General features: G+C 37.1%; 1 protein-coding gene and 1 pseudogene across 1 annotated transcript; both read right to left on the reverse strand.

Moving 5' to 3' along the window:
• Window positions 1–4,063: 4,063 nt before the first annotated feature.
• On the reverse strand, window positions 4,064–15,126 carry LOC131424772 (protocadherin beta-5-like; annotated as a pseudogene).
• Window positions 15,127–20,511: 5,385 nt separating this feature from the next.
• LOC124103573 (protocadherin beta-5) lies at window positions 20,512–23,767 on the reverse strand. Its single transcript, XM_046460258.2, has one exon. It carries the CDS (start codon window positions 23,365–23,367, stop codon window positions 20,980–20,982), a length of 2,388 nt encoding a protein of 795 aa, XP_046316214.1. The 5' UTR covers window positions 23,368–23,767; the 3' UTR covers window positions 20,512–20,979.
• Between the last annotated feature and the right edge of the window lie 631 nt (window positions 23,768–24,398).

The raw sequence follows: 24,398 nt of genomic DNA on the forward strand, positions 1-24,398 counted from the left end.
TGTTTGTTTATTTGCTTGTTGTTTTGGTGGTGCTGGATATTGAAACCAGGAACTTATACATGACAAGTGAAAGCTCTGCCACAGAACTACTGTTCTTTCCCCTAACTTCCTGTAAATTACTGGGACATTTCTTCACAATTCCATCTTGATGCATCTACATTGTTTATTAGTGTATCGCTCTATAGCTTTTTTGTTGGTTGCTCAAGATATTATTTATAAATAACTTGGAATATGCTAGTGTCATCATTTTACCAGCTCAAGTGAAGTGTAAAGAACTTACCTCTCTTTACCTTCTTCCCTTTATAACATAATTGTCTTTTATATTTTCTGTACATACACTCATAACCACATCAAAGAGTGTTATAATTTTGGACTTGACCATCAAAGGTAGTTTAGAAAACTCAAGAGTTGAAGGAAAATCTCTATTATTTACACATGTATTTATTTCCTGTGTTATTAATTCTTTCCCAACATTCTTAAGATTCCTTTTAAAAATTGTTTCCTTTGTGTTTAAAGAATTATTTTAGCCTTGTTTTTGGCAACAGATTCTTTTCCTGAAGGTCATTTTCAATGGATATGGGATCCTGTCTTGACAGTTCATTTCTTCTATCACCTGAGAAACATTGTGCAGCTTTCTGTGCTTCATGGTTTCCAATGAGAAATATCTAAATTGTTATTGTTCCTATTGGTAAGGTGTCATTTATCTTTTTAAGATATTTCCCTGTGTTTATTTTTCAATACTTGACTGTAATATTTTTTTGTATAGTTTCTCTAGGTTTATCCTGTTTGGGATTTGTTTGGCTTTTATATTATCTGAGTTTATGTCATTTTGCCAAATAAGGGAACTTTTCAGCCATGTGTCTTTCCTTTTATTGTCTTTCTTTTCCTCCTCCCTCCTCCTCCCTCCTCCTCCCCCTCCTCCTCCTCCTCCTCCTCCTCCTCCTCCTCCTCCTCCTCCTCCTCCTCCTTTTAATGGCAGGTTTCAAACTCAGGGTCTTCCACATGCTAGGTAACTGTTCTAATACTGAACTACAACCCCAGCCCCTGTTATTTCATTTCAACTTCATCCTCTTACTCTGTTCCTCTTGAGAATCCAATGACACAAATGGTAGATCTTTTGTTACTGTTCCACAAGATCCTGGGGCTCTGTTCATTTTTAAACAGTCTACTTTCTCTCTGTTGTTCAGATTAGACCATTTCTAAAGTCCCATATTCTAGTTAACTGATTCATTACTTGTCTCCTCCATTCTGCTCTTGAGCTTCTCCATTGATTTTTTTGTATCAATTACTGCCCAAATTTTCATTGGCATTTCTGTGTATTTTATATTTATTTTTAAAATTAATTAATTTATTTGTTCTAATTTGTTATACATGTCAGCAGAATGCATTTCAGTTCGTAGTGCACAAATGGATCACAATTTTTCATTTCTCTGGTTGTACACAAATTAGAGTCACACCATTCATGTCTTCATATATGTACCTAGTGTAATGATGTCCATCTAATTCCACCATTTTTCCTACCCCCATGTCCCCTTTCCTTCCCCTCCCTCCTCCTTGCCCTATCCAAAGTCCCTCCATTCCTCCCATGTTCCCCCCAACCCCTATTCTGGATCAGCATCCACTTATCAGAGAAAACATTCAGACTTTGTTTTTTTTGGGGGGGTATTGGCTTACTTCACTTAGCATGATATTCTCCAGCTCCATCCATTTACCCCCAAATGCCATGATTTTGTTCTTTTTTTAATGCTGGGTAATATTCCACTTCATATATATACTACAGTTTCTTTATCCATTAATTTATTGAAGGACATCTAGTTTTGTTACACAATTTAGCTATTGTGATTTATACTCTATCAACATTGTTGTGGTTGTGTCACTGTCGAATGCTGTTTTTAAATCCTTTGGGTATAGACCAAGGAGTGGGATAGCTGGGTCAAATGATGGTTCCATTTCAAGTTTTCTAAGGAATCTTCCATACTGCTTTCCAGATTGGTTGCACCAATTTGCAGTCCCACCAGCATTATAAGAGTGTGCCTTTTCCCCCACATCCTCATCAACACTTGTTGTTGCTTGTATTCTTAATAACTGCCATTTTGACCAGAGTGAGATGAAATCTTAGAGTACTTTTGATTTGTATTTCTCTAATTGCTAAAGATGTTGAACATTTTTTTCACATATTTGTTGATTGATCATATATTTTCTTCTGAGAAGTGTCTGTTCAGTTCCTTGGCCCATTTATTGATTGGGTTATTTGCTTTTTTAGCATTAAGTTTTTTGAGTTCTTTATATATCCTGGAGATTAGTGCTCTGATGTACATGTGGTAAAAAATTGCTCCCATTCACCTCACTGATTGTTTCTTTTTCTGAGAAGAAATTTTCAGTTTGAAAGTATCCCATTTATTGATTCTTGATTTTATTTCTTGTACTTTGGGGGTCTTGTTAAGGAAGTTGGGGCCTAATCCAAACGATTAAGATTTGGGCCTACTTTTTCTTCTATTAGGTGCAGGGACTCTGGTCTAATTACTAGGTTCTTGATCCACTTTGAGTTGAGTTTTGTGCATGGTGAGATATAGAGGTTAATTTCATTTTGCTACATGTGGATTTCCAGTTTTCCCAGCACCATTTATTGAAGAGGCTATCTTTTCTCCAATATATTTTTTGGCACCTTTGCCTAGTATAACTGCATTTTTGTGGGTTTGTCTCTGTGTCCTCTATTCTGTACCATTGGCCTACAAGTCTATTTTGGTGCCAATATCATGTCACTTTTTTTACTATTGCTCTATCGTATAGTTTAACATCTTATATTGTGTTGTCTCCTGCTTCACTCTTCTTGCTAAGGATTGCTTTGATTATTCTGGGTCTCTTATTTTTGCAGATGAATTTCATGATTTCTTTTTCTATTTCTATGAGGAATGTCATTGGGATCTTGATTGGAATTGCATTAAATATGTGTAGTGCTTTTGGTGGTATGGTCATTTTGACAGTATTAATTCTGCCTATCCAAGAACAAGAGAGACCGTTCCATCTTCTAAGGTGTTCTTTAATTTCTTTCTTTAGTTTTCTGTAGTTTTCATTGTAGAGATCTTTCACCTCTTTCGTTGATTCCCAAGTATTTTTTTTGAGGCTATTGTAAATGAGGCAGTGGTCCTAGTTTGTCTTTCAGAGGATTCATTACCGATGTACAGAAATGCATTTGATTTATGAATATTGATATTCTATCCTGACACTTTGCTGAATTCATTTATTAGTTCTAGAAGTTTTCTAGTGGAAATTTTAAGATCCTCTAAGTATAGTATCATAATTGTCAGCAAATAGTGATAGTTTGAGTTCTTCTTTTCCTATCTATATCCTTTTAATTTCTTTCATCTGTCTAATTGCTCTGCCAGAGTTTCAATGACTGTGTTAAATGTAAGTAGTGACAGAGGGCATCTCTGTCTTGTTCCAGTTTTTAGAAGGAATGCTTTCAATTTTTCTCCATTTAGAATGATGTTGGCCCTGGGCTTAGCTAGATAGCTTTTACAATGTTGAGATATGTTCCTGTCATCCCTAGTATTTCGAGCATGAAGGGGTGCTGTATTTTGTCAAATGCTTTTTCTGCATCTATTGAGATAATATGGTTCTTAAATTGATGTGATGAATTACATTTATTGATTTCCATATGTTGAACCAACCTTGCATCCCTGGGATGAACTCCACTTGATTGTGATTGTATTTTCTATTTTTTTGCACAGACTTAATATTTCTTTGCTGAAACCCTATTTTCATTTATTTCATAATTGCTCATTGAATTGTGTTTAAAATTGCTTGTTGAAGCACTTTATGATGTCTACTTTAAAATCTTCTCCAGATAATTCTAACATCTCTGTCTTCTTGGTGTTGGGGTATCTATTAATTGTCTGTTACACTCACCTTGATATCTTCCTGGTTCTTGGCATGACCCAGATAGTTCCTTCCTTAATGTGGATATGCTGAAAAAGAACTATTGTTCAAGTGCATGAGAGGATATGTCCAGTAATGCTTATATCATTATTGTTCATGGTAACAAAATTCAGAGCACCAGAAAGTCAATCAACAGTTTAATGAATTAAAAGGCAAACATGTATTTATACAGTGGGATACTACAGAGCAATATAAGTGAATAAAAAGCATGAACATGAATGAATTCAATACCACAATGATTGAAGTTCAATACCACAATGATTGAAGCAAGCCCACAGATGATCCAATTTATATGAACATACTTATATAAATTGCATAGACAACTGAACAGTCTATTATTTCAGAACTTATGGATATCTGTTACAACTGTGTAGAATAAATAATTTAAAAATTTAGCATATGAGATGTTTTTCATAGGGATGAAAGACGTTATGAGGGAAGCAAACAGGGATTTCTAGGGTCTTCATTAGAATCTGATAACCAGACACATGGGTGATCATTTTTCTATTATTTATTTTCAATTGTGTATATACATCTTTATAGACTTTTAAAAAATTTAAATAGATTTCAAAGTAGAACAAAAGGCAAAAAACAAGAAAGCAATTTCTCTGGAGTTTGTATGTCTAGATTTGAATTCTCATTGTACTATTTACTGGCTATACAGCTGTTGAAATCCTAACTCTACATGTTATAGAATTAGGAGGGAAGGTAGCTTTGAGAGATAATAATGTTATGAGTATAGAGCATGTAGGAATGGAATTAGTACCCTTATAAAAGGGACCTTAGAGGATGCTTTCACACCTGTTTTGGCATGCAAGGATACAATACAAAGTCAACAGTTCATAACCTGCAAGAGAGCCCTTACCAGAACATGACCATGCTGGCACCCTGAGCTCAGACTTCCAAATTTCAGAACTGTGAGGAATAACTTGTGGTTATTTATAAGCTACTCAGTCTATTGTACTTTGTTATAGCAACCCAAATTGATGAAGACAAGGGTCTTGGCATAATTGTTATATCTCTGTGTGTCCCAGTTTGTTCTCTTTAAAATGGGAATAGCAATTGTAGCATTATTTTAAGAATTTAGTAAATGTTTGAATAATTAATAAATAACAAAATACATAGTAATTATATAATGATTCATTGTATATAATACATAATGTTGTTTAATAATTATCATATCCTCTCAAGACCTTCCCTCAAAAACCTGAAGTCTCATTTATTTCTAAAGGAATATTCTGGAGAACACTAAAATATTTAGTGGAGATTTTAGGATTCCAGATTAGAGCCTTTTACATTTGGGCATTTCAAGGGTCACTTAATTGAAAATAGCTCCCTGCCCATTAATTACAGCTCACCCATAAAGTGGTCTGACACTATAAACCTGGCCCTGTACTGCCTCTCACAGAGCACCCTGTCAGAATTTCTACTCAGGACAGAGGTCTGGGTAGAGATCACCCTGTAACAGGAAGGCAGAAAATATATTTAAAAAACAGCAACTGCTTCAAATAATCTCTTATGTGTTTATATGTAAAAAAAGAACTGAGAGATTATTTCAGCAGATGCTGTCCTTTATACAGATGACCAAGACTCACCAGACATATGAAAATCAGAAATATTTAATGAGTGAGAAAGAAAGAAGAGACAGAAGAAAAGGAGATGCAGTAGGGAACATAATTTCCAAAATAAAGTGAATCTTGAAAACTCCCAAGTGATACTATGGAAAGAGCACTATCAAACAACAAGGTAAAATTCTTAGGAATTTAAATATTCCACTAAAATTAATAGTTCATTGAAAATTATCCAAAATAAAGTGAGAGATGTTAGAATGAAGAGTAAAAGACAAAGATGTAAATGAAACAGAAATATATGACACATAAAGAAACAGAATTGAGAATGTTCAATATCTGGTAAGCTAAATTTTCAGAAAGTAATAACAGAATAAAGTTAGGGATACAATTAATAAGGGAATAATGGCAGAGGTAAATAATCCCAGAGATGAAAATATATGAATTGTTAGAATATATAAGTACAATAGATGTCCAGAAAAATGAATGAAAAATATCATAACATTATGAAATTTAAATCATCTAAGAGAGAAATTATAAAATCTGAGAGGGAAGGAAAAAAAAACATATGTAGATCCATAAATAGATAGTATACACACACACACATACATACACACACACACACACATATATATATATATAATTTATATATTACATGTATTGTGTATGTGAGAAGAGAGAGGGTAAGAAGTATTAAGAATAAGATTTGGTAACATTTAAAAATATGGATTAATAATCAATAGATATGAGTGTACCTTTTTCCTCACATCTCTGCCAACATTTACTCTTGCTTGTACTCTTGATAAGTGACATTCTTACTGGAGTGAGATGAAATCTTAGAGTCTTTTTGATTTTCATTTCTCTAATTGCTAAAGATGTTGAACATTTTTTACTTATATTTGTGGATCAACTGTATTTTTTCTTCTATGAAGTGTCTGTTCAGTTTCTTAGCCCATTTATTGATTTTTTTGGTGTTAAGTTTTTTTGAGTTCTTTATATAACCTAGAGATCAATGCTTTATCTGAGGTGAATGTGGTAAAAGATTTTATCCCAATCTGTAGGGTCTCCACAATATTGATTGTTTCTTTTGCTGATAAGAAGCTTTTTAGTTTGAATCTATTCCATTTATTGATTCTTGATTTTACTTCTTGCACTTTTGGGTTTTTTTAAGGAAGTCATATCCTAGAATGATATGGTGAAGATTTTGGCCTACTTTTTCTTCTATTTGGCACAGGGTCTCTGTTTTATTACCTTGCTGGTGGGAATGCAAATTGGTGCAATCATCATGTAAAGTGATATGAGAGGCCTCAGAAAACTTGGAATGGAACCACTATTTGACCCAGCTATTCCACTCCTTGGTTTATACCCAAAGGACTTAAAATGAGCATATTTCAGTGCTGCAACCACATGAATGTTTATAGGAGCTCAATTCACAATAGCTAAACCATGGAACCAATCTAGGTGTCCTTCAACAGATGAATGGATAAAAAAAATGTGATATATACACACACACACACACACACACATATACACACAGAGACACACACACAGAGACATACACACAATGGAATAATATTCATCTTTAAAGAAGAAAGAAAGTATGGAATTTGTCAGTAAATAGATGGAGTTGAAGAATATCATGCTAAGCAAAATAAGAGAATCCCAAAAAGCCAAAGGCTAACTGGGGCTAGGGAAGAATAGAGTTACTTTAGGTAGAGGAGAGTAAAGGGAGGGGAGGTGGTTTGGGGGTAGGAAGGAGAGTAGAATGAAACAGACATTATTACTTTATGTACATATATGACTGAATAACCATGTGATTCTACAACATGTAAAATAAGAAAAATGAAAATTATACTCCATTTATGTACAATATATCAAAGTGCATAAATGCATTCTGTCATGTGTAACTAATTAGAACAAAAAAATTAAAAAAAATTTAATTGTAGGTGGACATAATAACCTTTATTTTATTTGTTTTTATTTTTATGTGGTGCCAGCAATGGAACCCAGTGCCTCACACATACTGAGCCACAAATCTGGCCCTAGAACAAATTTTAAAAATTAATAAAAAAGTAAAGTCAGAAAACCTAAAAGAAAAAATAATCAATAGATAAATGATTTTAAATTTCAGAGCAAGAATTCTTTATCTTGTGGAATCATCAATCAAGCATGAGGAAAAACTAAATATATTTTCAGGCACATAAAGACACAGATTTTTCTGTACATACTCTTTTAGGATGACATTTGAGGTTGTACTGTAGCAAAGGGAGGGAATGAAAAAGGAAAAAAGGGAATAAGGATCCTATCACACAATGAAATCAAATAGGAGAGAATGAAGACAAGGTGGCAGTTCCATACCGACTCAGAGACCTTTTAATTCTAATGGAAGCAAAAAGATAGTGGGCTCCATGGGGTCGGGGTGGGGGGGGTGGGCAGAGCAGACGCCGGAAGTAACAGTGGTACTGTCCGACTGAGGAGTGCCCACTGACCACCTGAGGGGGACTCACGGCCCACAGCATCCACCAGCAGCGGCTGGAGCCAAGGCTCCAGGGGGCCATGGTGACTGATGCAGCACGATCTCCTCTGTGGGATCTTCCTGCCACTCCCCTTCACCAGCTACCATGATCGAGCACCTCTGCCCCAGGAAAAGGAGAAGGAATGACAGTGAAGAAGGTAACCATCTGCCCCACTACCACCACCCAAAAGGAGTAGCTGAAACCTTGTCTTTCAGGATTCCTGGGACACAGAGTCCTGGAGCAGTGACAGTGGTGGGAGCAGCAGCATCAACAGCCCAGACAGGGCAGCAGGCCAGAGAGTGGCTTAAGCCAGATCATCTCCAAATGTAGCCCCAACACCCCTCCACCCTTCCGGAGCAGTCTGCACTGTACCAAAGCCCTTGCTTCCACATCAGCCACACGTTGAAGGAGGCCCACTTTCACAGTCTCTGACATGATGCATGGGCAGTTTCTTGCCTTCTGTGAGGGAACAGTGCTGTGTAGATTTGATATTTCAACTTATGGTTTGTTTATTTTAAAATGCACACAAAAATGCCTGTTGGCTTTTCAGTCTATATTTGAAATAATAGCTCAACAGGCAATTGTTTATTTGTGGTTTTGCTGAACTATTGCAATTTCAAAGGGGCTTGAAAGCAATTTTTTACAAGATTATTTTGAGGGAGGGTATCAAATCCATGTCAAGGTAGTGGTATGAAATGGGTTGCGTCAATAGTATGTCGGATTCAGACTGATCTCCAAATCTATTAATTAGAAGTTTGCTTTATGTAAAAGAGCCTTTATAATGTGCGAGATTCAATTTTTTTTAATTCAATAAATTAGTAGAGTATCAGTAGTTTCCATGAAAACAAAAAGAGGAAATATAGGAAGTTGAATTCATAATTGATATTTTGATAAACTGCAAAGATGGGGTCATGTCAACTCATGGAGTTTAAATGGTGAATTGATCTTGATTTTAGGAACACTCTGTTTTCAATGGCATAGAAAGCACAACTGTAGATCCAAGGAGAAGGAATGAGAGTTCTTACGCCAAGTACTATGGATGTATAATGAACAATATTTTGAGATAGAATCATCAACTAGTAACCAGGAACTGTCCTGATCCTCTAAGGTAGGTCAAGATCCCTTACTGAACATGAACAATCTTACCCAACACCAGCATCAGAAAAGACCTTGGTGATTCTGATTGAGCAAGATCAAAATAAAATTACTTCATGGTTGAGCAGAGACCAAAATAAGAATATTATTCAAACCAAAACAATGACCAAAGACCCCCACTTCCTTGCAAATGTGAGTGAATGCTGCTTCTTCACCAATTATACTTTCATTTCACTTTGTTCTCACTTCCTTAATAAAATTCACTATATAATTGTAGAATCATTCCATTTTCTTAAAGCATCTAATCCAGATCTAACCCATACTTAAACCCTCTCCCAAATTTCCTATCACAATCCCAAATTCTAGAACTCCTTTGTAAGGAATAAGAAAGTAACCCTTTTACTACGGTGACTCAGGGCTTCTTATTGTGTGCAATCTCCCGCAATGCAAATAATCAGTAAATCCAACTTTGCTTTTATAGTGTTCCCAGTAATCTCTGATTGCAGGGCATTTATAATCTATACTGTCTTTACAGGTATATTTTAGCATATATTTTCAGGCTCTAAAACCTGTCTATAGCTATGACAAGGAATTCTTAGATATGGTTGCAATGACAATGTAAAGAAACATATATGAATGTAAAAATATCATATTTGATTATTGTAAAGAGAGGTCCAGCTGAGGAAAGTTGAAAACTGCCAGAAGAAACAGATACAAAAGGAAGAATAAGAATAGTGTTCATTTCATTCATAAAGAAAAACAAACTTAATGGCCATTAATGGAAAAGTAGATGAAAGTTTCTGTTGGACCAGAGGAGTACTCAAAAATAGTAACATAGTTATATGTGAAGAATGGACAGTTTTTCCATTGATGTGTTTTCTTTTGTTGTTGTTTTGTAGTTCTGGGGATGCCAGTGGTGCTCTACTGTTAGAGTCTGTAAACAAGTCAAAATAACACCTGGAATTTTGCCAGGGGAATGTTAGAGTCTGTAAACAAGTCTGTATGGTACCTGGCAAAATGCCAGAGGGAGTGGTTTGAGAAGTAATAAAAGCAAGCCATTAAGTGTGGAGATTCCTGATTGGTTGACTGATGTATCTAGTTTATGCTAATTAGATAAGCTGTGTGGAATGTATAAATACTGCTCCTGTCCTGCAATAAACGGCTCCTACTCCTGCTGTATCAATCTACGCAAGTTGTTCGTCACCCCCCCGCCCCCCCGGTTATTTTGCTGCAGCCAGCCGTACTCTGACACTCTACCACTGACCTATATCTTCAAACCTTTTTAAATTTTACTTTGAGGCAGGATATCACTAAATTGCTATGTGTGGCCTCAAACATGCAATCCTCCTCCTTCAGCCTCTCTTCCTACCCCAGCCTCCCAAATACCTTGGATTATACACATGTACCATTGTGCCTGGCTCCACTGATGTAATGTAAGTGTACTAGCTACTCAGCAATAATTTAAGAAGATTGTCTAAAAATGTATGAGTTTACTAGAGCTGCAAATACCACAAAATGGGAGGATAAAACAAAAGGAATTCATTTCTTCCCAATTCTGGAGGCTAGAGGTCTAAGGAGCTGACATTCTGATTCCCTTCTCTCCTTGCCTAGTAGATGACTGTGCATCTTCAGGAATCTTCACAGGAACATCTCTGTGTGCCTGTGTATGATCCCCACCCCACTCCCTTATGGGCTAATCTTATGAAACACATCAATGATATTGACTTGGAGCAGATACAAACCACTTCCTTTAAATGTAATAACAACTTTAAATGCTCCATCTTTAAATTCAGTCCAGTTCTAAGGTAGTGGGGGTTAGGGCTTCAATATTTGAATCTGGGGGAACACTATTCAATCCCTAACAGTTACGAATGTACTCCTTAGTGATACATAAATATGAAAGATCTTTTAAAAAGGTTTTAAAGTGCTTACAAAAGAGGCAAAACTTAAAAAAACAGGCAATATCAGGTTTGGGCAAGAATGTTAAGGAATCTGTATATCTAGACACTGCTAACAGTACTGTAAACTGATACAACTAATTTGGGAAATCATTTTGAAATTTCTACTGAAAAGTGTATGACTACTTACTAAATGAGCAGAAATTCTAACCAGGTATATAGATGTAACAAAAATGCATATACACATCACAACAAAAGTAAAAAAAAAAAAAGAACAAACCTCAGGAAAAGCAATATACATAGGTTTGGAATGACAATATGTAAATGAGTGCAGTAAAGCAAATGTGTGCAATAAAGTAATTCTCCAAATTAAGATAAAGTTAAATGGGCAAATTCATTACAACAGGAAAATGAAAAATATCTCCAAAAGTAAGTTATTCTCCATAACAAACTCAATTTCTGTATCTAGATGAGTTAGGATAAAATGACAAAAACTGTCCCATAATTAAATCTCTATGGAAATCGAAGGATATTCCCTAAAGTAGCATTTTCTACTGTATCGTCATTAGGCCCCTGAGGCGGCAATTTGGGGAATATCGGTTTAAGGAATTTGAACTCATTTGTTCCTGAGCCACCAGAGAGACACACTTCATACTGGTAGCTCTGAGACAGTGTCCCAGTACCACGGACATCCACTAGGTGGCCAGAAAGTTGGCCCTCAGGACCAGAGCAGACACCCAGCGGCGCCGCCCTGCTCCTCCTGCACAGCCTCACTGCCACAAACACCAGCACAGAAAAGAGAAAGAGAGATGACACCGAGGCCAAGGCGATGACCAAGTAGACAGTGAGCGAGTCCCCCTGCGAGCGCTCGGGCGGCGCTTCCGGGAGTGGCAGGTAGGGCTGGGAGAAGCCATCCACCAGCAGCACGTGCAGCGTGACGCTGGCAGACAGCGGAGGCTCGCCATTGTCCTTGACCAGCACCACCAGCCTGTGCCTGGCCGCGTCGCGCTCGCTCAGCAGCCTGGTGGTGCGCACCTCGCCATTGTGCGCCCACACGCCAAACAGCCCTGGCTCCGTTGCCTTGAGCAGCTGGTATGACAGCCAGGCGTTCTGGCCCGAGTCTCCATCCACCGCCACCACCTTGGTGACCAGGTAGCCCTGCTCTGCCGCCCTGGGCACCAGCTCCGTGCAGGGCGCAGAGGCGTTCTGCATTGGGTACAGCACGAAGGGCGAGTTGTCATTTTCGTCCAGCACCACCACTCGCACCAGCGCCTGGCTGCTGAGCGCAGGCGAACCTTGGTCTGTGGCGCCCACGTGGAACTCAAATGCCTGCAGGGCCTCGAAGTCCAGCGCCCTCAGCGCGAACAGCTGCCCATTGTCTGCGTTGATGGAAACCAGCGAGGTGAGGGGCAGGTGCGGGTCCTGAGTTGGCAGCAGCGAGTAGGTGATCTGGGCATTGGTGCCTGAGTCTCTGTCTGTGGCACTGATGCTGCCTATTTTCAGGGCAGGGCTGTTGTTCTCGCGCACCTGTAGGTGGTTTGTGTGAAAGCAGGTGCATTGTCGTTGATGTCAGAGACAAGGATAGTTATGTTGTGTTCAGTTTTCAACCTAGGTGACCCCAAGTCAGTGACTGTGATGGTGATGTTGTACTGGGCTCTGCTCTCTCTGTCCAATGGCCTCTCTGTCACCAAGGAGTAAAAGTTCTTAAATGTGGGCTTCAAGAGGAAGGGGAGATCGTTTTCTATGGAGCAAACCATCCTACCATTGTCCCCAGAGTCTGGATCAGAAACGCTGAAAATAGCAACTATACTCTCCAGGGAGTTTTCTGGGATAGAGCTGCTGAGTGTGGACATGGTTAGTTCAGGAGCATTGTCATTCACATCCACCACTTCTATGGCCACAGTGCATTCTCCTGAAAGGCCTCCTCCATCTGTGGCTGCAATTTCTATGATATAATGTTGGGTTGCCTCAAAATCCACTGCCCTTTGCAGACGAATTTCTCCTGATATTTTTTCTATAACAAATGGTTGCGAAACTTCATCACCTTCAAATAAGGAGTAGACAACACTACCATAATTTCCTGAATCTAAATCTTGAGCAGAGACAACAAGAACTAATGAGTTTATGGGACTGTTCTCAGGAACCTGTACCTCATACCGGGATTGTAAAAATTCAGGGGCATTATCATTGATGTCTACCACCTCAATGTGAACTGTGACAGTCCCAGACCTGGGTGGCATCCCACCATCCAGCGCTGTGAGGGTTAAACTGAGCTCAGACTCTTCTTCCCGGTCCAGAGCTTTCTCCAACACCAGCTCTGGGTATTTTCTGCCATCTTCCCGATTGTGAGTAGCAACACGAAAATTGGAGTTGGGGCTGATTGTGTAGTTCTGAACACTGTTGCTACCCATGTCCAAGTCCTGAGCTGATTTCAAAGGAAACACAGACCCTGGCTGGGCGCTCTCTGGGATTCTAAGGAACATTTCCCTGTCTAGGAACTCTGGAGAATGGTCATTTACATCTGTGAGTTGCACATCAATTTGAAACAACTGCATCGGGTTTTTGAGTAACAACTGGAAATGCAAAATGCAGGATTCTGTAGCCCCACACAGCACCTCTCGGTCTAGCTTTTCCTGTAGAAGCAAATTGCCGGTTTTTACATTGAGCTGCAAGAGCTGTTTGCTGCCTTTGTGATGGATTCTCGCACCCCGAGTTGCCAGTTCCCCGACCCTGAGCCCCAGATCTTTTGCCAGGTTGGCCACAGAGTAGCCACTTTCTGTTTCTTCTGGCATGGAATATCTAATTGTCTCAGAGTCAACCTCCCACAAAAACAACAGCATAGCAAGAAAAATGACTTGCCTTTTCTGCAGGGATTTTGCTAGAGCAGTCTGCATTGTTCAAATCCGTCCAGAAGGTGCAGTTCCTTCAACTCTGTATACAATCCACTCAGAGGATTTGGTTAAATAATCTTGAGTTAAATATTTCTGTCTGACATGCACTTAGAACGATGCCTTGTCTGAAGATCTGTCTTCCGGAGCTCGCTTAAAATGCCTCCTTCTTTGGGGGAGCTCTCAGAGTTCTGATTCCCAGCTCAATGGCGTCCCTGGCATCCAGAGCCCATTATTCACTTGCTTATCCTGCAGCGCCACCAGGCGTCCTTACTTACTATTGCATATAATATTTGCCATTTCATTCCAAATTCTAAACCTGCTGTGTATCAATACCCTTTTAATCACAAAAGCACCCTTAATTGTATCTCCAAGTTATTAGAAGTTATAAGTAAACCTTTGCTGAGTGAATTTTCAGTGGAAAAATACTTGTTTAACTAGTGCTATGCCTCCAGTTCTTGGGACTTGGGAGCCTGAAGCAGGATCATTGCATAATCAAAGCCAGACCAGGCAAGGTAGGGAGACCATGTCTCAAAATAAAAAATAAAACGGGCTGGGGATTTCTCTCAGTGGTTAAGTGCCCCTGTGGTCAATATCTTGTACCATAAATAAATAAATAAACAAAGAATATGATATTAATCTTCTCCATAAAAGTACCTTTTGCATACAAAAAGGAACTCTCTTTGTTGGTTCATAATTTGATTACATCAAAAATTGGAGGTAGATCCACTCATATAAATATAATGTAGATTAAAAATAAAGTGCTGCCCAAACTCAGGAAGTCTGAGTCTCCTTCCATTGTCTGCATACTAAATTTCCCCCAAAACATAAGCTCTTTCCTAATTATACTGTCATAGTTTTTTGTTGTTATTGTTGTTTTTTTCTTTCTTTTTTTGCTTTTTGTACTTTGACATATATGGAGTTACAGAGCATTACTTTCTTATTTCTGTCTTCTTTCCTTCAACATTATATTCATAAAAATTATAGCTGGCATGTCATTCTGATGTGTTTTATTCTCATTGCTTTCTAATAGTTTTATGTATGAACATATCATGATTTGTTTATGCATTCTCCAGTTCACGATAATTAGTGTTTTTCTAGTTGAGCATCCCCTTTTTTAAAGTAGTATTGTTACAAACCTTCCTGAACTTACCTTTTGGTGACCATGTCTGTTTTTATACTGAATATATTTAGATTAATCATTTTGCTATGTATATGTATACATACACACACACACATATATATGTATATACACACATATATATGTATTTAGTTTTAGCGAATATATATATATATATATATATATATATATATATATATATATATATATATATATATAGTTCTGGGAATCATAACTCTGAGACCTCCCCCAAAGGAGGAGGAATTTTAAGAGAGCTCCAGTAGACAGATCTTCAGAGAAGGGATCATTCTAAGTGCATGTCAGACAGAAATATTTAACTTATGATTATTTAACCAAATCGTCTGAGTGGGACTCTATACCAAGTTGAAGGAACTGCACCTTCTGGACAGATTTGAATAAGGCAGACTGCTCTAGCAAAACCCTCACAGTTTTATCAAATACTGCAATGTATTTAGTATATATATGTACATATATATTTAGTTTTAGCAAATACTGTAAAACATTTTTCAAAAGTAATGTTTTCAGTACCAATAAAGTATGAGAGTTCCAGTTGCTCCATATCCTTGTCAACATTTGATGTTGTCATTTCAGTTCTAACCACTTTATTGAGTGTATGGTGATATCATTTTGTAATTCTGATTTGTATTTTTCTGGTGATTAACAAAATTATTTACATCTTCACATGTTTATTCACCATTTGGACACATTCTTGTGGAGTACTTGTTCAAGTCTTATGTCATTTTTGTTATTGGGGCATTAATATGTTTGCTTTCTTGGTTTGTAGAAATATTTTTTTATATTCTGGGTATAGGTCCTTTTAATATAATATATTACAAATATTTCCTCTTGATCTGTGTTTTGTATTTTAATTTCTATTATGGTATCTTTGATCAAAAACTTCTTTAATTTAGTTTGAATTTTACATAGTTATCACTTTTGGCTTGCATTTTTCTGTTCTGTTTAAATCTTCATATACACAAAGGTATATTTTGAAATATTAATTACTATACTTTTCCCATCTAAAGCTATAATCAAACTATTTTTTTCAAATGAATCTGGTTAGTCTCAAAAGTTTTACATATGCCTTTATACCATCTATTGAAAAGATAATCCATTCCCCATTGTTTCAGAAGCCTCATTACTGTCATAAGTCAGGTGATTTTAGGTCTTCTCAAGTATTTAATTTTTCTGTTTATCCTGCAATACCATACTGCAGTAGTTAATATATCTCTGTCATGAGTTTTGTTATTAAAAATTAAGGCTTCCACTTTTAAAACATTATTTTTTAAAAAAATTAGAGTCACATAAAATATGATCATAGGGTACAGAGATATACCATGTTGGCAGAAAATTGTTCACAAGATCTATTTTTTATTTTTAAAATGCCTGTAGGATTGATAGTGATGTTTCTTTTTTTTACTCCTAACAATGGTAATTGGTATTTTTGTTGGTTTACTTGATTAATCTAAAGAGTTTTAATTTTGCTAATAATTATGAAGGACATACTTTCAGGTTTACCAATTTGCTCTGTTTAATCTTTGTTGTCTATTTTATTCATTTCTGGTTATGTATTTTCTATGTGTAATTACCTGCATTAATCATTTATGAGTTGCTTTTCTTTTTCTAGCTTCTTGAGATCAAATATTCCATTACTGATTTTTAATCTTTCTTTTCTAATATGTGCATTTAAGGCTTTACATTTCCAAGTTGTGTTTTGATATGTCAGTTCTTGATATTTTCAAACTATTCGGAAATTTCTGTTGTGATTTATTCTTTGACTCATGGGTTTTGTCATTTAATTTTGAAACATTTGGGGATGTCCTGTCATATTTTAATCTCTGCATTATTCTGCTGCAGTCAAAATGCATGCTGAATAATTTTAATTCCTTTTATTAAAAATGAGGCTTGTTTTATGATCTTGAATATTGACAGTTTAATAATTATATGAAAGAAAAAAGAGTGTTTTAGTGTGTTATATATGTCAGTGTATTTGAATATGATGTATGTGTTGTTCAGCACTTCCACGTTCATGTTTGTGTGTGTTTGGTCTCCTTATTCTGTTAGGAATGGACAGGGTTATGTGAAGTCTCCCAATATGATTGTGGTTTGTCTATTTTGTATTTGTATTCTGCCATCTTCACTTTTTATATTTTAGTAGTTAGCCTATAAATAAATATTCAGTCTTTAACTCCACATATTTCTAGTTTTTTTATTCTTATGAAACAGCTGTCTTTATCAATAACAATGAATCTATCCTTAAAAATCTCCTTGATTTTATGTGAATATAGTACATTAAATTTATTTTGGCTATTGTACTAAACACATCATCCCAGTTTTAATTTCAATCTTTGCTTTCTCTCTTTGTCTCTCACATACATATATTTGACAGCATATATTTTAGTTTTTTTAAATGTAGTAAGAATATTTTTATTGTTAAGTTGAATTACTTAACACAATTATAATTAATGTATTATCTAATATTTCAATCCACACTTAAATCTAATTATTTTTCCATTTGCGTTAAAGATTTTGTTCTTTTATTTATTTTTTAAAAATATTATTTTTTTTAGATGTAGATGGACACAATACAATGCCTTTATTTTTATGTGGTGCTGAGGATGGAACCCTAAGTCCCACTGGTACTAGGCAAGCGCTCTACCACTGAGTCACAATCCCAGCACCCTTCTTTTAGATTACTCTTTCTTATCCTAGGATTACAAAATTAATGTTTGAGTTTTTCATTATATCCCACATTATATCCCACTAACTTTCTTTTCTATATTTTCAATTTTATTTCTATATTTTATATTGGCCTAACTGCATGCATGATACTGTACTCCTTAATGTCAATGACATTAAACCATTTAGTTTTAAATCAGGCATTATATTTTTATTTACAGATTTAATGTCCATTTTAAAATTTGAATAGTTGGGTGAAATTTTCTTTGTATCTATTTTCATTAACCATACTTATTTTAGTGTGTTTATCAATTAATTATAATATCTGGACCATCCCTGCATTTTTGGAGGGTTATGTTTTTACTCTATTTTATGTGTACCATCCAGTTGTGTGTTTGTGTGTCTCAATGGGTACATAAACATGCATATGTTCCTACTAATTTTTTTTTACTGAACTTTGAGTATTTATGTAAAATATTGTCCAGAATCAAAATTATATTTATTTCCTTCAGAAGACCTCACTTTTTCTTCTGGTAGCTTGACAAAGCCCTATCTAAACAAACTATCTTAATCAAAACAGGCACTGGGCTCAATCAAGATTCTTTGAAGTCTTGATAAACATCTAGCCCTATAGAACTTTCAGTTGAGAATTTAGTATATCCTCTATGGTCCCTTCTTATGGAAATCTCAAACTCTAATCTTTGTATTTCAAGAAAAAAACTTACTCTGCTTTTCAAGAAATTTCCACTTAAGTTTTTAGTATTCTCTGAGATGCTCTGAGTTTGACCAGTGCCCTGAGGGGGGAACTGGTCCTGAGCTTGAATCCTATAGTCTTCCAAAGGCTACTGAAGTTATTCTGTTCCTAACAAAAGGTTGTGGTTTGTTTTCATAATTACCCAATTTCTTTGGGAAAAAATGACTGTAGGATTTAGTTCTCCTCCACAAGAATGTTCCTTCTCAAAAATCTTAGCCCATTCAGGTCTTATTAAATCACCTGTTTTCTATTGCTATTTTACTTATAACCAGTTTTAATGGATGTTTTATGCTTCCTGATAATACATCTAACTTGGAAACAGAATCCCAGTAAATGTATGCATGTTTTAACCTCATACTTTAAAAGTTTTTTTGTTTTTTTTTTACTTTTTATCATAAGAGGGAATCTTAAAATGATACGGGGTAACATTAACTTCAGTAGAAATTCTTACCTCATAATAACACTTGTCAAACTCACTAAAGACAAAAGCCTAACAAGTACAGCAAAGGAATTATAAAATATGCTTTCGTAGTAGAAGCATTTGAAAAAAAAACCATATTGAAATGGGTGTAATTATCAAGATATTCACCTCCATTCTCTATCTTGGTTCAATAACAGTAAAATTGATATATTTTCATATGGTACATGTTGTGAATATGATTTGGATCATGTTCACTACTAAATCCTAGCGACTGAATTTCAAAATGTTGATCTTTTCTACATTCTGGTGGTACCCAAATGATCCAAACTTTGTGAATATAGGCAGGAACGAAGTGAGTTCTGGATGATCATTTGTCCAGTCTCCTTGGTGGGATTATACAAATTAGACTTCTGAAAAGTGAACTGGAATTTTTTGTGAACTTGAAACTTCAACCAGACTTATTTTTTTTGTCACACATAAAAGGTATTCTTTTAAATAGATGATAATAAATAAAGGAGAAATCATTAAATTTAACCACCACATTTATGTCTTGTATTAAAGTTCATGTTTAATTCTGTTCTCATTTTATCTCTGCCTCACTTCAATTTTTCAATTGAATGATGGCTAAAAACTTTGTTTCAAAAATGACTTAAATGTCAATAATTTCCCTTTTTTATTATATCATCAGAAAAAAATAGTAATTCAGTAAAAGCACAGGTACTTAATCTCCACTAAGATAATACTTGAGACTTAAAAATATCAGATTATAAAATAAACCTTTAAACTTCTTGTATTATGCCAGAAGTTCAAGGAAGTTGTCTTCTATTAATATAAATTTAACTAGTTAGGAATCACAGGATCAACTCACTAGGGTTATTGAACACAATTGAGAACTATTATAATTCAAACGAATTCATTACTGTTAAAGCTACTCAGGACAAAATACTTCATACAAATGCAACTTTGATGTCATTGAAAAAATTAAATAACATTAAAGAACAAAACTGAAGAATTAAACATCAAAAGAAGTCATTATGATGTTGGTAAAAACTGTTCACATCTACAAAGTGCAAAATCTTTGATCAGCCAGTAAGGACTAAACAAAATTGCCAAAATGCAGAAGATGTTTCTGGATTATTGAAAAGGGGGCAGAAGCTGCAGATAAACCAAAGGAGATGTGTATATATATATATATATATATATATATATATATATATATATATACAGTAAATTACACTTGATCATCTACTGTAGAGCAAAAGGACAAGGAGATATATGAGGACCTCAAGAGTTCTGAATTTATTGGAGGTATTTAGGATATAATTCAGGCTCTGAGATTATTCTTTGAATATGATTATGTGAAGCAGTGATTTAACAGTTTTACTTAGTAAAGGAGGATGACAAATTATATGATAGTCTCCCTTTAGTTTATCTTAAATGAGATTTTTTTAAAAAAATTAAATCTTCGTATTTATGAAACACTTAAACGATATTTTAGGTAAGTCCTAACCAAGTAAAATATCATTGTCTTGCATATGAGATGTTCACAACAAGAAAAAGGCCACACTTTTGTATATGAATACATTCATTAAATGAAAAGTTAACATACAGCTTGAGAAAAACAAGTAGACTAGATTTTATGCTCTTGGCTGATCAGTGGATTTAACCTAGTAGTACATAGAGCCAATCATAAATTTAGTTCAAGGCCAACACTCTGGTATTGGAAGATAAACTTATATGTTAACAATGGGTGCCACAAATACATGAAAATTCAAGATTCCATACAAACCTTTAAATGGGTCATGAAATTCATTAAGTTCACTAAAATAAGAAGTTTTTACTTGCTTAATTTACATTTATTAAAAGCTGAACATCAAGAGAAGATTGAATATGGAGAAAATACATATTTGATATGATTATAAATGCTATGAGTAATGCCATTAAAGGAAGAAACAGAGCTATCAGGAATGTGCATAGGAATGGAACAGTGGTTATGAGTGCTTTAACATCGTTAGAATTATTTAAGAGAAAGAAGTTGCAATAGCAAGTTCGCCAAAATTAGTGAAAAGAATTACAACAATTAGCTGAATACAAAGCTATTTCTGCAGTTGGAATTCTCTTTAACTTCTCTCCCAGCCTCCGGAACCAAGAGGTTGGGGAATATGGGCTTCAGGAACTTGAACTCGCCAGTTCCAGAGTCTCCAGCCAGACATACCTCATACTGGTAGCTCTGGGACAGTGTCCCAGTACCGCTGACGTCCACCAGGTGTCCAGGAAAGTGGCCCTCAGGCATAGAGCAGACACCCAGAGGCGCCGCCCTGCGCCTCCTGCACAGCCTCACAACCACGAACACCAGCACAGAGAAGAGGAAGAGAGATGACACAGAGGCCAAGGCGATGACCAAGTAGACAGTGAGCGAGTCCTCCTGCGCACGCTCTGGCGCCTCTTCCGGGAGCGGCAGGTAGGGCTGGGAGAAGCCATCCACCAGCAGCACGTGCAGCGTGACGCTGGCAGACAGCGGAGGCTCGCCATTGTCATTGACCAGCACCACCAGCCTGTGCCTGGCCGCGTCGCGCTCGCTCAGCAGCCTGGTGGTGCGCACCTCGCCATTGTGCGCCCACACGCCAAACAGCCCTGGCTCCGTTGCCTTGAGCAGCTGGTATGACAGCCAGGCGTTCTGGCCCGAGTCTCCATCCACCGCCACCACCTTGGTGACCAGGTAGCCCTGCTCTGCCGCCCTGGGCACCAGCTCCGTGCAGGGCGCAGAGGCGTTCTGCATTGGGTACAGCACGAAGGGCGAGTTGTCATTTTCGTCCAGCACCACCACGCGCACCAGCGCCTGGCTGCTGAGCGCGGGTGAGCCTTGGTCTGTGGCGCCCACGCGGAACTCGAATGCCTGCAGGGCCTCGAAGTCCAGCGCCCTCAGCGCGAACAGCTGCCCATTGTCTGCGTTGATGGAGACCAGCGAGGCGAGGGGCAGGTGCGGGTCCTGGTTTGGCAGCAGCGAATAGGTGATCTGGGCATTGGTGCCTGAGTCTCTGTCTGTGGCACTGATGCTGCCTATTTTCAGGGCAGGGCTGTTGTTCTCGCGCACCAACAGCCTGTAGGTGGTTTGTGTGAAAGCAGGTGCATTGTCGTTGATGTCAGAGACAAGGATAGTTATGTTGTGTTCAGTTTTCAACCTAGGTGACCCCAAGTCAGTGACTGTGATGGTGATGTTGTACTGGGCTCTGCTCTCTCTGTCCAATGGCCTCTCTGTCACCAAGGAGTAAAAGTTCTTAAATGTGGGCTTCAAGAGGAAGGGGAGATCGTTTTCTATGGAGCAAACCATCCTACCATTGTCCCCAGAGTCTGGATCAGAAACGCTGAAAATAGCAACTATACTCTCCAGGGAGTTTTCTGGGATAGAGCTGCTGAGTGTGGACATGGTTAGTTCAGGAGCATTGTCATTCACATCCACCACTTCTATGGCCACTGTGCACTTCCCTACAAGGCCTCCACCATCTGTGGCTGCAATTTCTATGATATAATGTTGGGTTGCCTCAAAATCCAATGCCCTTTGCAAATGAATTTCTCCTGTTAGTTTGTCTATTACAAATGGTTGAGAAACTTCATCACCTTCGAGTAGAGAGTAGTTTACACGCCCATACGTTCCTACATCTAAATCTCGAGCAGATACAATGAGAACTAACGAGTTTATGGGACTGTTCTCAGGAACCTGTACTTCATACAGGGATTGTAAAAATTCAGGGGCATTATCATTCATATCTACTACTTCAATGTGAACTGTGACAGTCCCAGACCTGGGTGGCATCCCACCATCCAGCGCTGTGAGGATTAAACTGAGCTCAGACTCTTCCTCCCGGTCCAGAGCTTTGTCCAACACCAGCTCTGGGTATTTTCTGCCATCTCCACGATTGTGAGTAGCAACACGAAAATTGGAATTGGGGCTGATTGTGTAGTTCTGAACACTATTGCTACCCATGTCCAAGTCCTGAGCTGATTTCAAAGGAAACACAGTCCCTGGCTGGGCACTCTCTGGGATTCTAAGGAACATTTCCCTGTCTAGGAACTCTGGAGAATGGTCATTTACATCTGTGAGTTGCACATCAATTTGAAACAACTGCATCGGGTTTTTGAGTAACAACTGGAAATGCAAAATGCAGGGTTCTGTAGCCCCACACAGCACCTCTCGGTCTAGCTTTTCCTGTAGAAGCAAATTGCCGGTTTTTACATTGAGCTGCAAGAGCTGTTTGCTGCCTTTGTGATGGATTCTCGCACCCCGAGTTGCCACTTCCCCCACCCTGAGCCCCAGATCTTTTGCCAGGTTGGCCACAGAGTAGCCACTTTCTGTTTCTTCTGGCATGGAATATCTAATTGCCTCAGAATCAACGTCCCACAAAAACAACAGCATAGCAAGAAAAATGACTTGCCTTTTCTGCAGGGATTTTGCTAGAGCAGTCTGCATTGTTCAAATCCGTCCAGAAGGTGCAGTTCCTTCAACTCGGTATACAATCCACTCAGACAATTTGGTTAAATAATCCTGAGTTATATGTTTCTGTCTGACATGCACTTAGAATGGTGCCTTGTCTGAAGATCTGTCTTCTGGAGCTGGCTTAAAATGCCTCCTTCTTTGGGGGAGCTCTCCGAGTTGTGATTCCCAGCTCAATGGCGTCCCTGGCATTTAGAGCCCATTATTCACTTGCTTATCCTGCAGCGCCACCAGGTGTCTTTACTTACTATTGCATATAATATTTGCCATTTCATTCCAAATTCTAAACCTTCTGTGTATCTATACCCTTTTGATCGCAAAAGCACTATCTTCAAGTTATTAGAATTTCTAAATAAACGTTTTCTAATTTAATTTTCAGTAAAAAAAACCCTGTTAAGAATCAAAAAATTGATATATTAGACTTCATGTTCTTCTGAATTTATGAAGAAACCTTTATTGTGGGTTTACGATTTATTGTATTTATAAAATTAATGATAATGTATAATTACAAAATTTCAATTTTACAAAAAATAGTTTGATTTCTAAGTGTAACATTCCATCATAAAAAGTAAAAAAAATCACAAATCATATGTGTACAACTCAGTGTATACTCATTTTTTATTAAAGGTAGAGATTTTTGCTAAATGTCATCTTTCTTCATATGTGTGTACTTTATGCTCATTTAAAGTTATATACAACATTAGAATATGCTTTTATATAATCAAATGCATGGAAAATATTTTTGTATAATTCACTTCTGAGCTGTCCCAGAAAGTCAAAGTTTGAATGTTTTCTCTGATATGTGGAAACTAATGGCAAGATGGCTGGGGTATTGGGAGAATTCCATCAAAATATAGGAAAGATTAATAGAGTAGTCCAAGGGAAAGATGGAGGGACCAAATAGGGGAAATAACAGTAGAATGAATCTAAGCAAGCTTTCATATGTACATACATGAATATATCACAGTGAATCTTAAGTCAATTAATTTTAAAGTGCATACACTAAT

This window comes from Marmota monax, unplaced genomic scaffold (genome assembly GCF_021218885.2).
Source record: "Marmota monax isolate L192 unplaced genomic scaffold, Marmota_monax_Labrador192_F-V1.1 WCK01_AAM20220418_F8-fsc00006, whole genome shotgun sequence".
In the NCBI taxonomy this organism is placed as follows: domain Eukaryota; kingdom Metazoa; phylum Chordata; class Mammalia; order Rodentia; family Sciuridae; genus Marmota; species Marmota monax.

Bases quoted from the DNA above. Each gene is read 5' to 3' on its own strand.
- LOC124103573 (XM_046460258.2), bottom strand. From the start codon at position 23,367: ATGCAGACTGCTCTAGCAAAATCCCTGCAGAAAAGGCAAGTCATTTTT.